Here is a 16,666-nt window from a genome sequence, read left to right on the forward strand (position 1 = left end):
GGTAAAACAAAGGATAAAGTCTTGAGTTTGCGTGGGGTCAGCCAACAGACTCCAACTGCAGCTCTATTTGAAATGGCAGCTATTAAACCCAAAATCGTCTTAACAATTACAGACAATAATAACGATGTGAGGAGGGAGGGGTGAGAAACCCATCTGTGCGCTTAATCCTGGCAAAAACGGGCATCCTGCTCATTGTCGGACTCAAAGGGGTATTCAATTTAGTTTAAAAGTTGCACCCATCCTGCGGGCCACTCGCAGCCAGACAATGGAGCACTTGGCAGCGACAGAGTCAGTGCCCCGGGTCGATCTCCAGGCGGCAATCTGCTAGGACCAATCCAGCCGTGAGCCCGGAATGCCCACAAAAGGCCGCGCTGATAATGAGTTTTGGGAGGTGCCCGTGTGCTGGAATCTCCACCAGAGTGCATTAGAAAATGGAATGGATGGGAAGCGGTGGCCACTGAATGTGCCGCCATTCACCTGAGTTGCCGGACACCTGCACTGCAGATATAGTTGCTGCAATTAAAATTACACGGCGCCATCATTTGTAAAAGGTGTGCACGGCGGGAATTTGGCGCTGTTTTGGATTGAATGGGTAAACAGGAGACAATTAGCATTCCACTAAAATGCTAAATATCTCAATAATATAACAATTATACAATATAAGCTTGGGATGTTGAAACTGGTTAATCACATAAGTCGTATTTCACATTTTGTTGATATGCTTTATTCTTTTTCTCGAATAAATTCCAACAACATTTTTTGCAGTAATAGCCGGATAACCAAAAAGGGATAGGAATTTTTTCAGTTTTTTTAAAAATATATTTTAAAAGTATTACTTCTATTTACTTTTTTGTAAACAAAGTTTGGACCCACCTGATAGTCCATTGAGTTGCCGTAGCCCATGTGGTTGCAGGAGCAGGAGCAGTGTTTGATATGCTGCTCCAGCTCGTCATCGATGACGGTGGCGCTGGCTGGGAGGTGTCCCAGTGCCTCGTGATGGAAGTGGGCGTGCTCGAGATCCCAGTGATCCCGCTGCACCAGCTCCACGTGATTCGCAGCCCGATGTTGCTGCGGGGATAGATGATGCTGATGTTGTTGCACTTCCCCGGGCCAATCCAATGAGCCGGACTTGAACATCCGCCTGCCACCCGGTCCACCCCCACCCAACGCTGTGGATTGTGTTTCCCTGGCGGGACTGTCCTGTGGACTGGGGCTCATGGCATTAACTTTAGCGTCGTCGCTCTCTTGGGCTGTTAAGCTGCCGACTCGCAGGACTCGCAGGAGAGCGCCGCTCTCGAAGCTTTTGGCCGCCTGGTGGAAAGCTCCGTACGCAACAGTTTCGTCCTCCTCAGCATCGCTGGCATTCTGATAGCGTCGCATTGGCGGGGCGCCACCAGTTGCTCCGGCCACGCTACCATTGCCAATGGCCGCCGCCGCTGGCGTCACAGTCACCGCCGAACTGGCCGCACTGAGCATCAGGCGGAGTATCTCATTGGTGTCCTTGGACGGGAGCGGCACACTGCAGGAGCCCGTTTCCGCCTCGGAGATTTCCTGCGGCTCCGAGTTCACCTCATCCGAACCGTTCGACTCCTCGATCTCGATCTGCTGGTTTTGGCGGGCACGTTGGCCCACTATCGAGGCAGCCGTCGAGTTGGCTCCGTACTTCCAGTACGTCTTTCCGGTGCCAGCGATCCTCTGCAGGTGACTTCCGGCCGCCTGGCGTTTCCGCTCCTGCAGCTGTTGGAGATTTTTGAAGACCTTTCGCACCGGTTGCGTGTGATGCAAGGTGGCACATCTTCGCATGGGCGGCGGCGTATATACCGGGGAAACACTGTAGCTATGCGAGTGGCGACCGGGCGACAGTGAGCCACTCGACTTGGCGCCCACTAAGCGGGCTTTCAGTTTACGGCCAAAGCCCAGGCCACTTCCGCTTCCGCCGCCCGTACCGCTTCCGGTTCGGGAGGTGAGCGAGTGGGCGGACAGGGAGAGGGCACGACTGAATCGCAGGGCCGCCGATCTCTGCTGCTTCACGGCCATCAACTGGCACTCGTCAATCGTCGGCAGCTTGAGCAGGTGAGGATGCAGTTGGGCATAGGTCAGTGGAGGCTTCGCACTGGGCACATCCGCCGTGGGATTCGGCAGCGGATCGAAGAGGTTCCGCTGGCTGAGGGCCAGGAACTCGCGCTGCTCCTCCTCCTCGAGCGCCTTTAGGGCACGCAGGTCCCACTCCCCGGAAGACATGGCTGCCTTTAGTCACTCATGGATTGGAAATTTATTTTTAGGAATTTTGGTTGAGCAATGACACGGATAACACTTTTATGTAAGTTACAGAATCCGCACTTTTTCAGGACCTATTACTTTTAATTTACATATTTATGAAAAAGAAGCATTTTGTTAGCCTAATACATTATTCAAACAGAAAAATTATACTCTTGTATTAAAGGATATGAGCTTATAAACATATAATAATTAAAATTTCTGGTTAATACAATACACTTGCTTTTCCTATCAAGTAATAAAACTAACACGAAATGATAATTGTTCGTTTATATATGTATGTAAGTGTATCAGAAATAATAAGATACATAGTTGGGATAGAAGCTCTACCTATTTTAACTCTTTCATTGCTAACAATGTTAATGTTACGCTTTTCCGATATCACGGTGTTAACTAAAACAAATAAATTATAACACGACAATCCCGCCAATATTCCGTCACATTTTTCGTTAGGTAAAACCGCTAACACTACCCGGTTCAATTCAATTACCGTTGCTACGCGGCGCTGCCAACACACTGGCTTCATAGCGCTGCGGTACCGTTACTTTATAACGGCCCTGCTAACAGCAGCAGCAGCAACAGTTTCCGCAACGAGTGCCAAACGTAGTAAGTGGAAGCTGTGGATCGTAAGTGACCTGGCCCAACAAAAAACTAAGGCAGTGGGTCGCCATGTTACTAGTATGTAATGTAATGTTAAGTCTATGTTAACGAAGTCGTATTTTATTATAATGTTTATTCAATATAATTAGGTATTATAATTACCAAATATAATTCAGGTCATATTGAGTGCTAAAAAATTAATTTCAAACCTGCCAAATCGAGCATTTTAGGGCTGTAACGTGATGAACTCCTTTAACATTTATTAAAAAACAGTGATTTTCTATTTTGTTAAGCTCAACAGCCTATATCCTTTCTATTCTACATATATGGTAATCAAAGTTACGATTGCGCCTGGCCGAAAAGCCAACATCTATTGTTTTGTGATGGGGTTTTCCCAACTTGGAGCCGAAAGTTGCCCCAAAGGTGATACTGCAGGTGACGGGGCGGCAATGAAATATGCAAGTGCATTCATTTGGCATCCAAAGCAATTTCGCAGTCAGCAGGACGACGACGCATAGCCATTTTTGTTAACCTCAACTCAAAATGCTCACCGACCCTCAAGCCAGCACTCGGGAAAATATGCTTAAACACAAAATGTCAAATATCTAAAATCCTATTTTAAATTTCAATTTAAAATATCTTTAATCTTATTCAGATGTCCGAACGGTTAAGAAACATGGTATGTATATCTATCTATATTATTTGTAAAAATGAAACTTACGTTTTTTGCAGTGTGACCATTTCTTGCAACTTGACAGCGTCACCGGTTAACGTTACAATGCACGGCCACATTTCTGCACACCTGTACCTGGGTACATATGTAAGTACTTGCTCATGGCACACACATCCTTTGGAGTGCTCATCCTTCATCCTGATGTATGGCCATCAAGCATCGGATGGGCGGAGTGCCGGAGCAGGGGGAGCGGAACATGGAGGGGAAGTAGGTGTGTGCACCGCTGAATCCCGACGAATCGTGTTAATGAAATTCAAGCTGGGTCAAAAATTTGCATTAGCACATCCGGCATCCATATGCAAATCATATTTCACATATGAGGACTCACATGATTAACAAAAAGCGGATCGATGCCACGTTCTTAGAAACAAGAAGGTATTATTTTGTGGATCCAAATTATTATATGTATTCATTATGTATATATCTACATATGTATTATTTTTTAATTACAATTAATTTAAATCTCACATTGGCTTACTGATAATAAATTATATTCTTTTATGGCACAGCAAACGTTTCATTGCGCCAATACTATCTGTAAATAATTTCAGGAAATAGCTAGTAGTTAAACGTTAAAATTGGCTTAAATTCAAGCATTCACGTAAGCAATCAAAAACAAGTAAATATTGTGAAATATTGGCTATTGACTATGTGGTTTCCTATTACTTTGTAAATGATGATTTAAAAAACAATGGCTTACTGCAAATTCTTGTGGAAATTTTTCTGTCTGCCAGTTGATTCATGAATTTCTAAGCATTTATAAAACTCTGCTTCCATATTTAAAGCTTAATATTAAAAAGGCAACCAAAAGTTAGTCTTTAAAGGGCGCAACAATGTCGAAGTCAAGCCATAATTTCCCAAGAACATGTTGGCCAGCCACGCCCACGTCCTCGACTGCAAATCCCTGCCACCAAGGATGTCAGAAGTCAAGATCGAAAACAAGTGAAAGTTGCAACAAGCCATTCTGTTTGAGGTCTGCGTTTTATTTCGCTTATGAGGACACTAGTAAGTGAGTCGAGTTCGAACAGGCCCTCTTTCCTTGACCAAATAACGAACTTTGGCTGCAGAATGGTCGGGAACATCTGCGCCACAAGTTGCGGCACGCAACAAACATGGAGCCCACAAAGCCACCGAACTTTATTGAATAGAAATTCGGTTTCGCTTTCAGAAAACTTCATATTTCTGTAGTTGGTTATCCCTTCCTCCGCACGAGATACTTTTTGGCCAGTTGCTGTCTGGCGGCGATTCTTAACTTGGCCAGAAAAGGGTTCTGCCACGAAAACACAAACTTAAATAAGTAATTTCGGTATACAAATTATTATTGATTCGAAATTTGCTGAAGACAAAAAGTAATTATTTTTACATGCACAAATGTCCCGAAAGGCCTGAATAAGTAATGCAGCTCTAAAGCCCCAAAACCAGAAACAAAATACTTGGCAGCAATTGGCGCTGCAAGGCGAGGCATGTTCGAAATTCATTAGACATTTGCAAACTGCATATTTGTCATGGGACGCAAATGCGTGGATGCAGTTGTCCCAGTGGATATCTGCATATTTTGGTCGTGGTAGCCGCACCACTCGAACCAGCTGGACCCGCAACACAGAGTGCTACAAAATCGCCTGATTTATGGCCCGGATGCCGTGCTGACACTTGGTTCCTGGCCAGCACCTTCCGACGCATTCGATGGCATTCACGTGGCAGGGAACTGGAACTGCTAAAGTCCGAATGACTGGCTCTGTACAAATGTCGATTTTTGTTTCAGGACACAAAATGCAGCTCGTAATATCTTAATATCCTTGTAAAAGGTGATAGTCTCGCTGTTAAATCAAGATAAGCTAAAATGATTAACTCTAACCTGGAAAAATCGTTAAAATCAATAAATATTAAAAATATTTAAAACTATATTTTAATATTTTTTAACTATTCCGGGAAGTTTTAACAATTTTAACTATTTTTGGGAATTGGTTATATACATTTATTTCTGATTTCAGTCATTTTTTGCACAAAGTGGCGCCATCTGCCTTGCGAAAAAAGCTTTAAAAGCTTTTAAACTTTAGATAAATGCTTTAAAAAGATAACAATGAGTTGTCATAATACTCTAAAATTTAAGTATTTAGACCATCCTACGTTATTTTTTGTTATATAAGATTATTATTTTGGACATTAAACTTGATTTTAAGAAATTGATTTTACAATTTCTTAAAATCAAGTTTAATGTCCATAAGACCATGCATTTTACAGGTATCTAAAAAGGCAAATACATTAGATGTGTGCAAATAATAAATTATACTTAGTATATCCTTTAGCCGTTTCAGTACAATTCATCGATCTGTTCTTTTAAGTTAGTGTTCTTTACTCACGATCCACTGTAGCTTTCATAGACCATCTAAAGTGAAGTTAGCTTACTAATGAACCGGTTCATCGTAGTGCTCCTATCGTTCAAGTTCAAATTTGACAGACGTCAAAATCGTAAAGTGAGTGGGCACAATTTTGAAGTCGTCCTTAAACCAATCGAATTCCGGAATGGCATCTGCACAAGCAAATCCCCCAGCGGTCGAGGAGCGGCTGAAGGCGCTGACCAACTACCGCACCAAGCTCCTGGAACACCGCGAGATCGAGTCCAATTTGAAGGCTTTGCGGGACAAGCACAGGGTCGTGAATGCCCAGTACGAGAAGTCCGAGGAGGACCTGAAGGCCCTCCAGAGTGTGGGTCAGATGCTCGGGGAAATCCTGAAGCAGCTGACCCCGGATAACTTCATCGTGAAGGCTTCGAATGGACCGCGCTATGTGGTCGGGTGTCGCCGGCAGATAAACAAGGAGAAGCTGAAGGCCGGCACTCGGGTTGCCCTGGATGTGACCACTTTAACCATTATGCGCTATTTGCCGAGGGAGGTGGATCCCCTGGTGTACAACATGACCCATGAGGATCCAGGCAATGTAAACTACGCTGAGATCGGTGGACTTGGTCAGCAAATCCGTGAGCTTCGCGAGGTCATTGAACTGCCGCTGCTGAATCCAGAAATATTCCTGCGCGTCGGCATCAATCCGCCCAAGGGATGCCTGCTCTACGGACCACCTGGCACCGGAAAAACTCTCCTGGCGCGCGCCATCGCCTCCCAGATGGACGCCAACTTCCTGAAGGTAAGTGCTTTGCCTATGTAGTATGTAATGTGTTTCTAAAAACCTAAAAACCCAAAGGTCGTTTCCTCTGCAATCGTGGACAAGTACATTGGCGAGAGTGCCCGCCTGATCCGGGAGATGTTTGCCTACGCCCGTGACCACCAGCCGTGTATTATTTTCATGGACGAGATTGACGCAATCGGAGGACGTCGCTTCTCGGAGGGCACTTCCGCCGACCGAGAGATCCAGCGCACACTGATGGAACTGCTTAACCAGATGGATGGATTCGATGCCCTGGGCCAGGTGAAAATGATCATGGCCACCAATCGGCCGGATACCCTGGATCCTGCTCTGCTGCGTCCTGGGCGACTTGATCGCAAGCTGGAAATTCCGCTGCCCAACGAAGTGGCTCGCATGGACATCCTCAAGATTCACGCCGGACCATTGGCCAAACGCGGCGAAATTGACTATGAGGCGGTGGTTAAGCTCTCCGACATGTTCAATGGTGCCGATCTGCGGAACATTTGCACGGAAGCCGGACTTTTTGCCCTACGCTGCGATAGGGAGTTCGTCATTCAAGAGGATTTTATGAAGGCCGTTCGCAAAATAGCGGACAACAAGAAGCTGGAGTCGCGTCTGGACTACAAGCCCATTTAGGAACCAATGAGATAGGCATTGGCATCCTGAGGTGTTTGTAAGAAATTTTACCAAATGTTTGGCATATGTACATATATGTATATGTATATATGAGATTTCATCAACACTGATATAGTCATGGGTTTTTTATTTGCAAATTTAATGATTACTTTACGAATAGCTGGAAAATGAAATGCAGCTAAGAGGAACAGGCTCCGTAAGCTAAGTGAGTTTCGGTGCAGCTCTGTTTGCCAACGTCGAAATACTCATCCGTACAGCTGAAAGGAGTTGTTTCCCGGCCATCGACGCACTCGATGTAGTCGTGGCATCCATCGATTTCAGCCACTTCAAAGCCATCCTTGCGGCCATCGCATCTATCATAGTCGCACTTCTGGCTCTCGCGCGGCATGCACGCCTGCCGATCCACATTGAAGAAGTTGTTCTCGTCGCACTGCTGGAATATAGGCTCGGGATCGGGTATTCCGGAACCCAGATCCCGGCAGAAGTAGTAACCGCGACATGTGGCCATATCCGAAACGAATTTGTTGCGCACCGCCAGTTTCTTGTTGCCACACACCTCCTCCGGCAGCGGATGGTTCTCGCAGATAACGTCCTTCTTCTGCACACAAGTTCCGGTGGCCACGTCGTAATACAGGCCATTTTCGCATGTAACCGTAACCAGGGCCTTGGTCTTACTGTTGCAGGTAAAGTACATGTGGCAGTTGGCCTCATCGCGGAAGGGTGTGCCTGTGGGCACAATGTCGCAGAACTCGTATTTGGCCGCACACTCTGTGTCTTTCTGATAGACGCACTTCTTGTCCACCTGATCAAAGTACATTCCCTGGATGCATGTTCCTTGGCCCAGCAACGCATCTGCATCACAGTAGTACCAATTCGCACAATTTATGCTATCACCAATATAGCCCGTTCCAGATCCTTTGCATATTTTGCTTGTGTCGCAGTAAGTGTCCGCGGATGCTTGGCATTTACCATTGGAACCGCTGAAATACGGCTTGGAACCCGTACAGGTTTGGCCTGGTGTTGATTCAAAGTTTTCGCAAATAATCGACTCGCTGCAGGTGCCGGGCTTCAGGAGTTCGGTACCATCCTTGAACAGGCGACAGATGTCGTCGGTGGCGTTTAAGTAACGCGTTTGGGTGCTCAGATGAACCATCGCAGCCAGCAAGAAGGCTTGAAGGACCAAAGTACTAGAGAGTCCTGTAATATTTCATACAAATTAGATGCCCGTTTCTGTGCTCTTAACGCATGCTCACTACCTCGCATTTTAAAATACCTTCCCCTTCACTTTAACTGGGATAAATTCAACTAACAATTGGCAAGAGTCAGCTGTGCCTTTTATAGCCGCAAATACAAGATTTTCCCATTCGGATGACTTTAATTTACTACAGCAAACTGAGATTAGATTTGGCTCTTGTCACAGACAGAGATCACTGGGTTTTCAATTAAATTTTTAGTGACGGTCTAGCACACACTACCTCCAATAAGTTTACGTCGGCTATAATTGTAATTAATTAAAATAATTTCTTTAAATTAAAGGTATTTGGCAGATAAATTTAAAGACACATGAACACTTCAGACCAAAATAATAACAAGTCTCATATTAAGATTGTTAAAATTGATTGCTATTTTTAATGGTTTTTATAATATATATACTTTTTTTTTTTTTACATCCACTAAAGCGATAATCCATGTTTGTTAATTAAAGCTTTAAAATTTAACCAATAGACTGCAAATATATTCAATAAAATTGATTTCTAAGAAGACTTTTATATTTCGATATGCTAATTATCTGTTTCACTGATTTCGTTAATGGTTCTGTATTAAAGAACAAGAGTATAGTGGTAGTCGATATGCGGAGTCAAGGTCAGATGTTGGTAATTTTTCCGCATAGAAGAGTAGGTGGAGAATATTTATAGGTGTCTGTTGAGATAAGAATGCTATTAATGTTAAATTACTTAACTATTTATAATGTTCATATATTCTATAAATATGTTATGGGGCAATGAATGCCGAGGGACTAGGAAAGTTACGGTGATCAGGAAGTGTTTCAAAAGTGTAACTCAAAAGTACAAACTATCACATTTTGTAAACATACCTTTATATCGTTTACCCATTTTAATAAAATATTTATCTATTGCCTTAATCAGAATTAGAAGCTCATATCTATGGAATTGTTTTCAACTTGTCGATGTACGAGTATGTTCTTGGAGAATGTACCAAACCCGATGAACTTGATGTACTTCTAAAACAGAAAAGGCCACATCTCCGCATATAATAAATTCTTAGATCTACAATAGGTGCCTTTCTCACAATCAATAAAAACTTGGTGTCAACTAAGAAGTCATGTCACACTTTTTCGCCAAGGCAGCGATAAGGAATCTATTCCCATTGATGACACAGCAATTGTTGTTTACTCATTCTGATCGGTGACTAAAGACCCGGTTTGCACTTTATGGGCTTCTTTCGGCAGCGCGGTTACAACTTGGCACTCATTGCATCATTCTTTGAGTTAATTTTTTTTTATTAAATTAAATTCGTTTAAAATTCGTATTTAGAGTGTTCCGATTTGAGTTATTTAACAGCACATTTGAAGTTCGCTTCGAGTTGACACTTCGCTGATTGTTTCTTATCAAAAGCACTGATTTCGAATGGTGCTAGAGTTGTATTGAGTGGGTTGTCTTGATATCTATGCACCAATCGATCTCAGTTCTTCGATTCGAAGTGGTAGGCCAACAGGTAGAAGGTAGCTCCTGATTCCGATCCTGCACCCTTTGGACTGATGATACCGACTGAAAGCCGTACTAACGACCGCTTGCGAGGCGAGTTGATTCGACTCGAGTCGAGTCGAGTGTCTCTGATGACTGTGTATAACACAGGCGCGACCTCTGTTTAAATCTGAGAAACCTGTTACACCTGAGAAGATTTTTATAATAGAGACTGTATGGGTGCAATGGCAGATCCACTCATATTTCCGCTGGCCCGTCTTTTGTTGTCCCATAGGGCCCCTTAGACGGACGAGCCATGAGCACAACATCTCCAGTGTAATGGACACCCAAGAGTCTAAGCCTTTCCAACTCAAGGCCCAACATAGGCCCTAGACTTCAGACTTCAGAGCACTTTTGCTCTCCTTTCTTCCATTTGGGCCTCGCCCAAGTTTGGTAATTTAATTCAAGCGTACTTGGCTAGCGTTTGAATAATTAGAATTGCATTGTCTTCAGTTTCATCTGCGCGGAGTCGTCGAGCAGGAAGCCTCTCACCGCAATCTTCCTCGGCGATGCACCGCGTCGCCTCCGGTTCTTCTAAGCCCATAACAGTACTTGTCATGAACCGATTGCGTTTCTGTGACAAATAGACTTCCATGCCCCAAAGACCCCCGGCGGTTGGGACGCTCGAGTAACCCGAGAGAAATGACAGGGAAAAGTAATTTTCGTCATTAAAATTGGCATCCCAGCTAAATAGGCATCTCCCGGTGAAACGAAACGACAAAGTAGACTGCTATTTTGAGTTCTCAATGATTTTGTTATCGACATACTCGTACTTGAACCGCTGTGATTGCATCCGTTTCCAGGAATTTAATAATTGTGTTCGATAGCGGTTATTGCAGGTCCTAACAATCACTATCCAATTGATGGTGAACTTCTCATTTGTTTAAATTCAATTTGACTTGAGTAAAATAAGATAATGTCTATCCCGAAAATATTATCAATACGAAATTCTCAGCTTAAAAACATTTTTCTATTATACAATTTAATCTGTCATGAAAGTAATCTTAAATAAAAGTAATAAAAACGCTTAATTAAAATACAAGGTATCTCAAAGTCCATCTTAGTGGTTGGGCTATGTATCTGACACTTCATTTTGAGCGACAGTAAACGTCATTTAATTTCGAGTGTCAATAAAGCGAATCGAGTGATTAGGTATACGTTATGTGCTTATCTGGGAGTGTGTGGCAAAACATAAATTAGGCGGACGCCGGGACGGAACCCATTCAGTAGTCGAGAATCCGTAGACCTATGCCAAAATAATGGTTTCTCCTCAGGTTGGAGGGACTGAAGTGCAGGTCTTGATAAGGGCGCCCGAATCGCAGTGCCGAGCTCCAGACACACACACCTAATTACACCTGCGATAGCGTTGTGGCGCAAACAAATCATTGCCGAATTAATCGAGAGATTCGTGAGGTGATTGGTATTATCAGAAGATTGACTACTGATTTGGCGCACTCATGGCAGTTAAATGGTGCTACCCGGTGCGGTTTGCCACTTAGTCGTTCGCGAAATTCGGACTACTTTAAAGGTGATCTCGGGAGAATGCGACCAATCGATTTTGGGGGTGAGCGCTGGTGCAGAGTTGGCTACCAAAAGCTGGTAACTCATTTCGGATTCGTATCTTAGGTCTCTGGACAGTTCTGCTGCTCACCGGAGGTCTGCACACTGTGTTAGCCCAGTTGACGAATGTCTGCCAGAATCAGGAGGATGGCACGAGACTTCCGTTGGCCACCCACTGTTCCCGATTTGTGCTTTGCCTAAAGGGAGAGGTTTCCATTATCGGCAGCTGCCCTCGGGGACTCCACTTTAATCGGGAGCTGAGGGAGTGCGACTTCCAGTGGCGATCCAATTGCTTGGGACTCTCGGCTTTTGCCGAAGTGGATGATCAGTGTACCTGCGATTGCTGTGCCGAGGAGTGCCAAGATCCCATTGACGATGTCGATGAACCTACCACGGCGGTCACCGAGGACTGCGATCCGGATACGCCCACGTCAGTCACGAATCCCTCGGATTCCACGGATCCGGCGGATGCAACCACGGACTATGAGGACCCCAACAACTCATCCAATACCACGCCTTCGAGTCCAGGTGTGGTGCCCACGTATTGCAAGAGTTCTCGTACGGATTGCGTAAATCAGGACACTGGCACCTACATAGACATGCCCGGAATCTGCGTGAGGTTTATCCAATGCAACAGTGGTTGTGCCGAGGAACTCCAGTGTCCTTCCGGCTTGTACTTCAACACGAAGATAAACGATTGCGACTACTGGTGGAACGTAGACTGCACTCCCACCGCCGATGGTTCCACCGAGATCGAGGGACCATCGGGAACCACCTGCTCCAGTCAGGGCAGGTGCGCTGGTCAGAGGGATGGCCACATGATCGAGGACCCCGATACGAATGGATTCTTCGTCTGCCAATGCCAGTGCCCCATAGCGATGTCCTGTTCCGAGGGTCTGAAGTTCAACGAGACTGCCCAAGTGTGCGATTGGATTAAGGGCACTAGTACCGCAGTTGGTTACTCGTCGGTTGAATGTTACGGTGACCTCGTCTACAATGCCACCTCGGATCAGTGCGACTATCCGGAGAACTATGTGCCCGAGGTGGTCTGCAATACCACCAGCACCGTGTGCCAAAATCAGCAGGAGGGAGAACTCTTTCCGGTGGAAGGCAAGTGCAACATGTTCTACAAGTGTAACTTCAACTGTGCCGTGGAGCAGTATTGCCCCAATAACTTGGTCTACAATCCCTATACCGAAGAATGCGAATACCCACAGGACTACGATTGCCCGTGGGCGTATACCCCGCCCACTGGTCCCAACGCAGGACCTTCGGGAATCGCCTGCGAGAGCAATGGCCGTTGCTTGGGAGAACGCGAGGGTACCTACTTTAATTCCACCACAAATTGTGGCCAGTACGTCGTCTGCCAGTGTGAGTGTGAAGTCGAGATGGAGTGCCCCGATGGCTTATACTGGGACCAAAAAATGTTAACCTGCAACTATAAAGACCTAGTGGCATGCACTCTTTAGGTGACCGATTGCCGAATAAAGAAATTGATTATCAAAGCAACTAGGATGTGGCCTAATCGGCCCATTTATTAATGAAACTCCGGGTCCGTAAATCATTTTAATCAGTTTTGTGGCGGGAACATGCCGTCAGGTGTCGGCACTCAATAAGATTGGCAAAGATTGGCAAAGTTTGGCTTATCGAACATATCTACCCGTTCATTTAAGAGAGAAGGGGTGTGTTCCTTGTAGCAGTTTGTAGCTGGTCCAACCACTACCATCACTATATAAAGCCTTAAAATAGTCAGATAGCATCAGTAATTAAAATCGGTAGTGGTTCATCTTTATATACTATTACTGTACTATACTATACGATTCTATATCGATTGCTAAGATCGCTTCTCATATTTGAGCATCTTTTAGTAACTGAAACGTTCAACTTGCATGTGGAGAATAATTTCTTTTGGACCTCTGGGTTTTATAAATAGTGACAATATCGATTGCTTGTATAACTACTGTAAATATATGCTGATAGTATCACGGATGTTTCGACATTATCACCGCCACATGCTCTGATGCAGGAAAAGACATTCAATTATTTTAATTGCCGGTAAATATAAAAGGCGATATGGAGCGAATCATCATCAGCAGTGAGCGATCGATATGCGGAGTGCAAAGATGGCCCAATTCAGAACTAAACACTATGGTAAGGATGGAGCAAAACATATTTGAAAGGATAATTGCTGATCCGGAGTTTTTAACCAGGAGTTGCCCTGTGCCTGATATTTTCCCTCTTCGTGGGATCGTCAAGTGCCGCGTGCTGCACGGATGGCGAGACAAAAGTGGATCCGGATGATTGCACCAAGTATCTAGCCTGCTGTCACGGCGAATTTGTATCCAAGTCGTGTGCAAGCGGATCCTATTGGAATTCGGATCTAGAAGTCTGTGCCGTAGACGAAGGCCAGTGCAATCCTCCAGGCTGTGTGGAAGGAGAAATTGCGCCGAATCCGGATAACTGTGCCGGCTATTTAGAGTGTGTTAACGGAAACGTAGTAATCCAGACCTGTCCGGATGGTGACTACTTCAACTCGACCCTGAATAAGTGCGTTGAAGATACCTGCGGAGTGTGCATAGGCTGCACCGAGGGAAGCAAGAAGGCCGATCCCAACGATTGCTCCAAGTTCCAGATATGCGTTGACGGCAAGTACGTGTCTCAATCATGTGCCTCCGGATATTACTGGAATTCATTAAAGAACGAGTGCGAAGTGGACAATGGTCAGTGCAACGGAAGTGGATCGTCGTGCACTGATGGTGATCTTAAAGTGGACCCCACCGATTGCGCAGGATACTTGGCTTGCTCGAATGGCAACTGGGTGAGCAAGCAGTGCGCCGATGGAGCTTACTTCAACGCCACACTTGAGACTTGTGTGGAAGACGTCGATGGAGTGTGCGTTAAATGCACTGATGGTGATCTTAAAGTGGACTCCACCAATTGCGCAGGATACTTGGCTTGCTCGAATGGCAACTGGGTGAGCAAGCAGTGCGCCGATGGAGCTTACTTCAACGCCACACTTGAGACTTGTGTGGAAGACGTCGATGGAGTGTGCGTTAAATGCATTGATGGGGATCTTAAAGTGGACTCCACCAATTGCGCAGGATACTTGGCCTGCTCGAATGGCAACTGGGTGAGCAAGCAGTGCGCCGATGGAGCTTACTTCAATGCCACACTTGAGACTTGTGTGGAAGACGTCGATGGAGTGTGCGTTAAATGCACTGATGGGGATCTTAAAGTGGACTCCACCAATTGCGCAGGATACTTGGCGTGCTCGAATGGCAACTGGGTGAGCAAGCAGTGCGCCGATGGAGCTTACTTCAATGCCACACTTGAGACTTGTGTGGAAGACGTCGATGGAGTGTGCGTTAAATGCACTGATGGTGATCTTAAAGTGGACTCTACCAATTGCGCAGGATACTTGGCCTGCTCGAATGGCAACTGGGTGAGCAAGCAGTGCGCCGATGGAGCTTACTTCAATGCCACACTTGAGACTTGTGTAGAAGACGTCGATGGAGTGTGCGTTAATTGCACTGATGGTGATCTTAAAGGGGACTCCACCAATTGCGCAGGATACTTGGCCTGCTCGAATGGCAACTGGGTGAGCAAGCAGTGCGCCGATGGAGCTTACTTCAATGCCACACTTGAGACTTGTGTAGAAGACGTCGATGGAGTGTGCGTTAAATGCACTGATGGTGATCTTAAAGTGGACTCCACCAATTGCGCAGGATACTTGGCTTGCTCGAATGGCAACTGGGTGAGCAAGCAGTGCGCCGATGGAGCTTACTTCAATGCCACACTTGAGACCTGTGTAGAAGACGTGGATGGAGTGTGCGTTAAATGCACTGATGGTGATCTTAAAGTGGACTCCACCAATTGCGCAGGATACTTGGCCTGCTCGAATGGCAACTGGGTGAGCAAGCAGTGCGCCGATGGAGCTTACTTCAATGCCACACTTGAGACTTGTGTGGAAGACGTCGATGGAGTGTGCGTTAATTGCACTGATGGAGATCTTAAAGTGGACTCCACCAATTGCGCAGGATACTTGGCTTGCTCGAATGGCAACTGGGTGAGCAAGCAGTGCGCCGATGGAGCTTACTTCAATGCCACACTTGGGACTTGTGTAGAGGACGTCGATGGAGTGTGCGTTAAGTGCACAGAGGGATCTACCAAACCCTTGGACGACTGTACCAAGTATGAGATCTGTTCCGGTGGCCAGTATGTGACCAAGTCCTGCAACAGTGGTTACTACTGGAACAACAAGACAGAGGCCTGCGAAGTGGACAATGGACAGTGCAACGGAAGTGGATCGTCGTGCACTGAGAATGAAGTTAAAGTGAACCCTGCCGATTGTGCCGGATACCTGCAGTGCATAAACGGAATCTTTGTGGCCAGGAAGTGCTCCGCCACGCAGTTCTTCAATGCCACATTGGAGCAATGCGAGGTCGACACTGAGAATGTGTGTATTCCGAAGACCTGCGATTCCGACTGCTGCGATGTGCCCAACAATTCCATCTGGCCCGTGGAGAAGAATTGCTCCGCCTTCTACCAGTGCGTCAATGGCATCAAATATGAGCAGCGGTGCTCCAACAATCTGCAATACAATTCGAAAATAGAGCAGTGCGATTATCCCGAAAATGTTGACTGCGACGATGGATCGGCGCCGCCAAGTGGTCCAAATGCCGGACCCTCGGGAACGTACTGCGAGAGCCACGGACGATGTGTTGGCCAGCGGGATGGTACCATGTTCGGTGCTGCCAGCGGAACATGTAGTTCCGAATATGTCGTCTGCCAGTGCGAGTGTGAGGTGAACTTCACTTGTTCCTCTGGACTTTTGTACAATTCGGTGGTCAAATCCTGCGATTGGGCCGATAATGTTAAGTGCTAAATGGTTGCTATAAACAATATTTCAAGCAGAGTATTAAACGAGTATTACATAAAACGATTTATGTTTCAT

At 45.7% G+C, this 16,666-nt stretch overlaps 5 protein-coding genes across 5 annotated transcripts in view; 3 read left to right on the forward strand and 2 right to left on the reverse strand.

Moving 5' to 3' along the window:
- The window catches only part of LOC122618370 (putative dipeptidase NECHADRAFT_87110), an 88,043-nt gene extending 85,802 nt beyond the window's left edge, over positions 1–2,241 (reverse strand). Inside the window, exon 1 of the mRNA XM_043794767.1 lies at positions 874–2,241. Coding sequence (XP_043650702.1) covers positions 874–2,241 — 1,368 coding nt within the window. The remainder of the gene's footprint in view (positions 1–873) is intronic.
- A 3,808-nt stretch (positions 2,242–6,049) lies between these two features.
- Positions 6,050–7,431, forward strand: LOC122618486 (26S proteasome regulatory subunit 10B). The gene is made up of 2 exons (XM_043794951.1): positions 6,050–6,751; positions 6,809–7,431. Exons 1-2 carry the CDS (start codon positions 6,134–6,136, stop codon positions 7,385–7,387), a joined length of 1,197 nt encoding a protein of 398 aa, XP_043650886.1. The 5' UTR covers positions 6,050–6,133; the 3' UTR covers positions 7,388–7,431.
- A 124-nt stretch (positions 7,432–7,555) lies between these two features.
- On the reverse strand, positions 7,556–8,748 carry LOC122618487 (peritrophin-48). The gene is made up of 2 exons (XM_043794952.1): positions 8,644–8,748; positions 7,556–8,584 (listed from the first exon to the last, which is right to left on the reverse strand). Exons 1-2 carry the CDS (start codon positions 8,648–8,650, stop codon positions 7,566–7,568), a joined length of 1,026 nt encoding a protein of 341 aa, XP_043650887.1. The 5' UTR covers positions 8,651–8,748; the 3' UTR covers positions 7,556–7,565.
- A 2,581-nt stretch (positions 8,749–11,329) lies between these two features.
- LOC122618485 (chondroitin proteoglycan 2) lies at positions 11,330–13,181 on the forward strand. Its single transcript, XM_043794950.1, has 2 exons — positions 11,330–11,716; positions 11,779–13,181. Exons 1-2 carry the CDS (start codon positions 11,695–11,697, stop codon positions 13,179–13,181), a joined length of 1,425 nt encoding a protein of 474 aa, XP_043650885.1. The 5' UTR covers positions 11,330–11,694.
- A 654-nt stretch (positions 13,182–13,835) lies between these two features.
- On the forward strand, positions 13,836–16,597 carry LOC122618484 (chitin-binding domain protein cbd-1). The gene is made up of 4 exons (XM_043794949.1): positions 13,836–13,863; positions 13,923–14,281; positions 14,438–14,762; positions 15,060–16,597. The coding sequence occupies exons 1-4, from the start codon at positions 13,836–13,838 to the stop codon at positions 16,595–16,597; spliced, it is 2,250 nt and encodes a 749-aa protein (XP_043650884.1).
- The last annotated feature ends 69 nt before the right edge of the window (positions 16,598–16,666 follow it).

The sequence above is a fragment of the Drosophila teissieri genome, chromosome 3L (assembly GCF_016746235.2).
Source record: "Drosophila teissieri strain GT53w chromosome 3L, Prin_Dtei_1.1, whole genome shotgun sequence".
Lineage (NCBI taxonomy): Eukaryota > Metazoa > Arthropoda > Insecta > Diptera > Drosophilidae > Drosophila > Drosophila teissieri.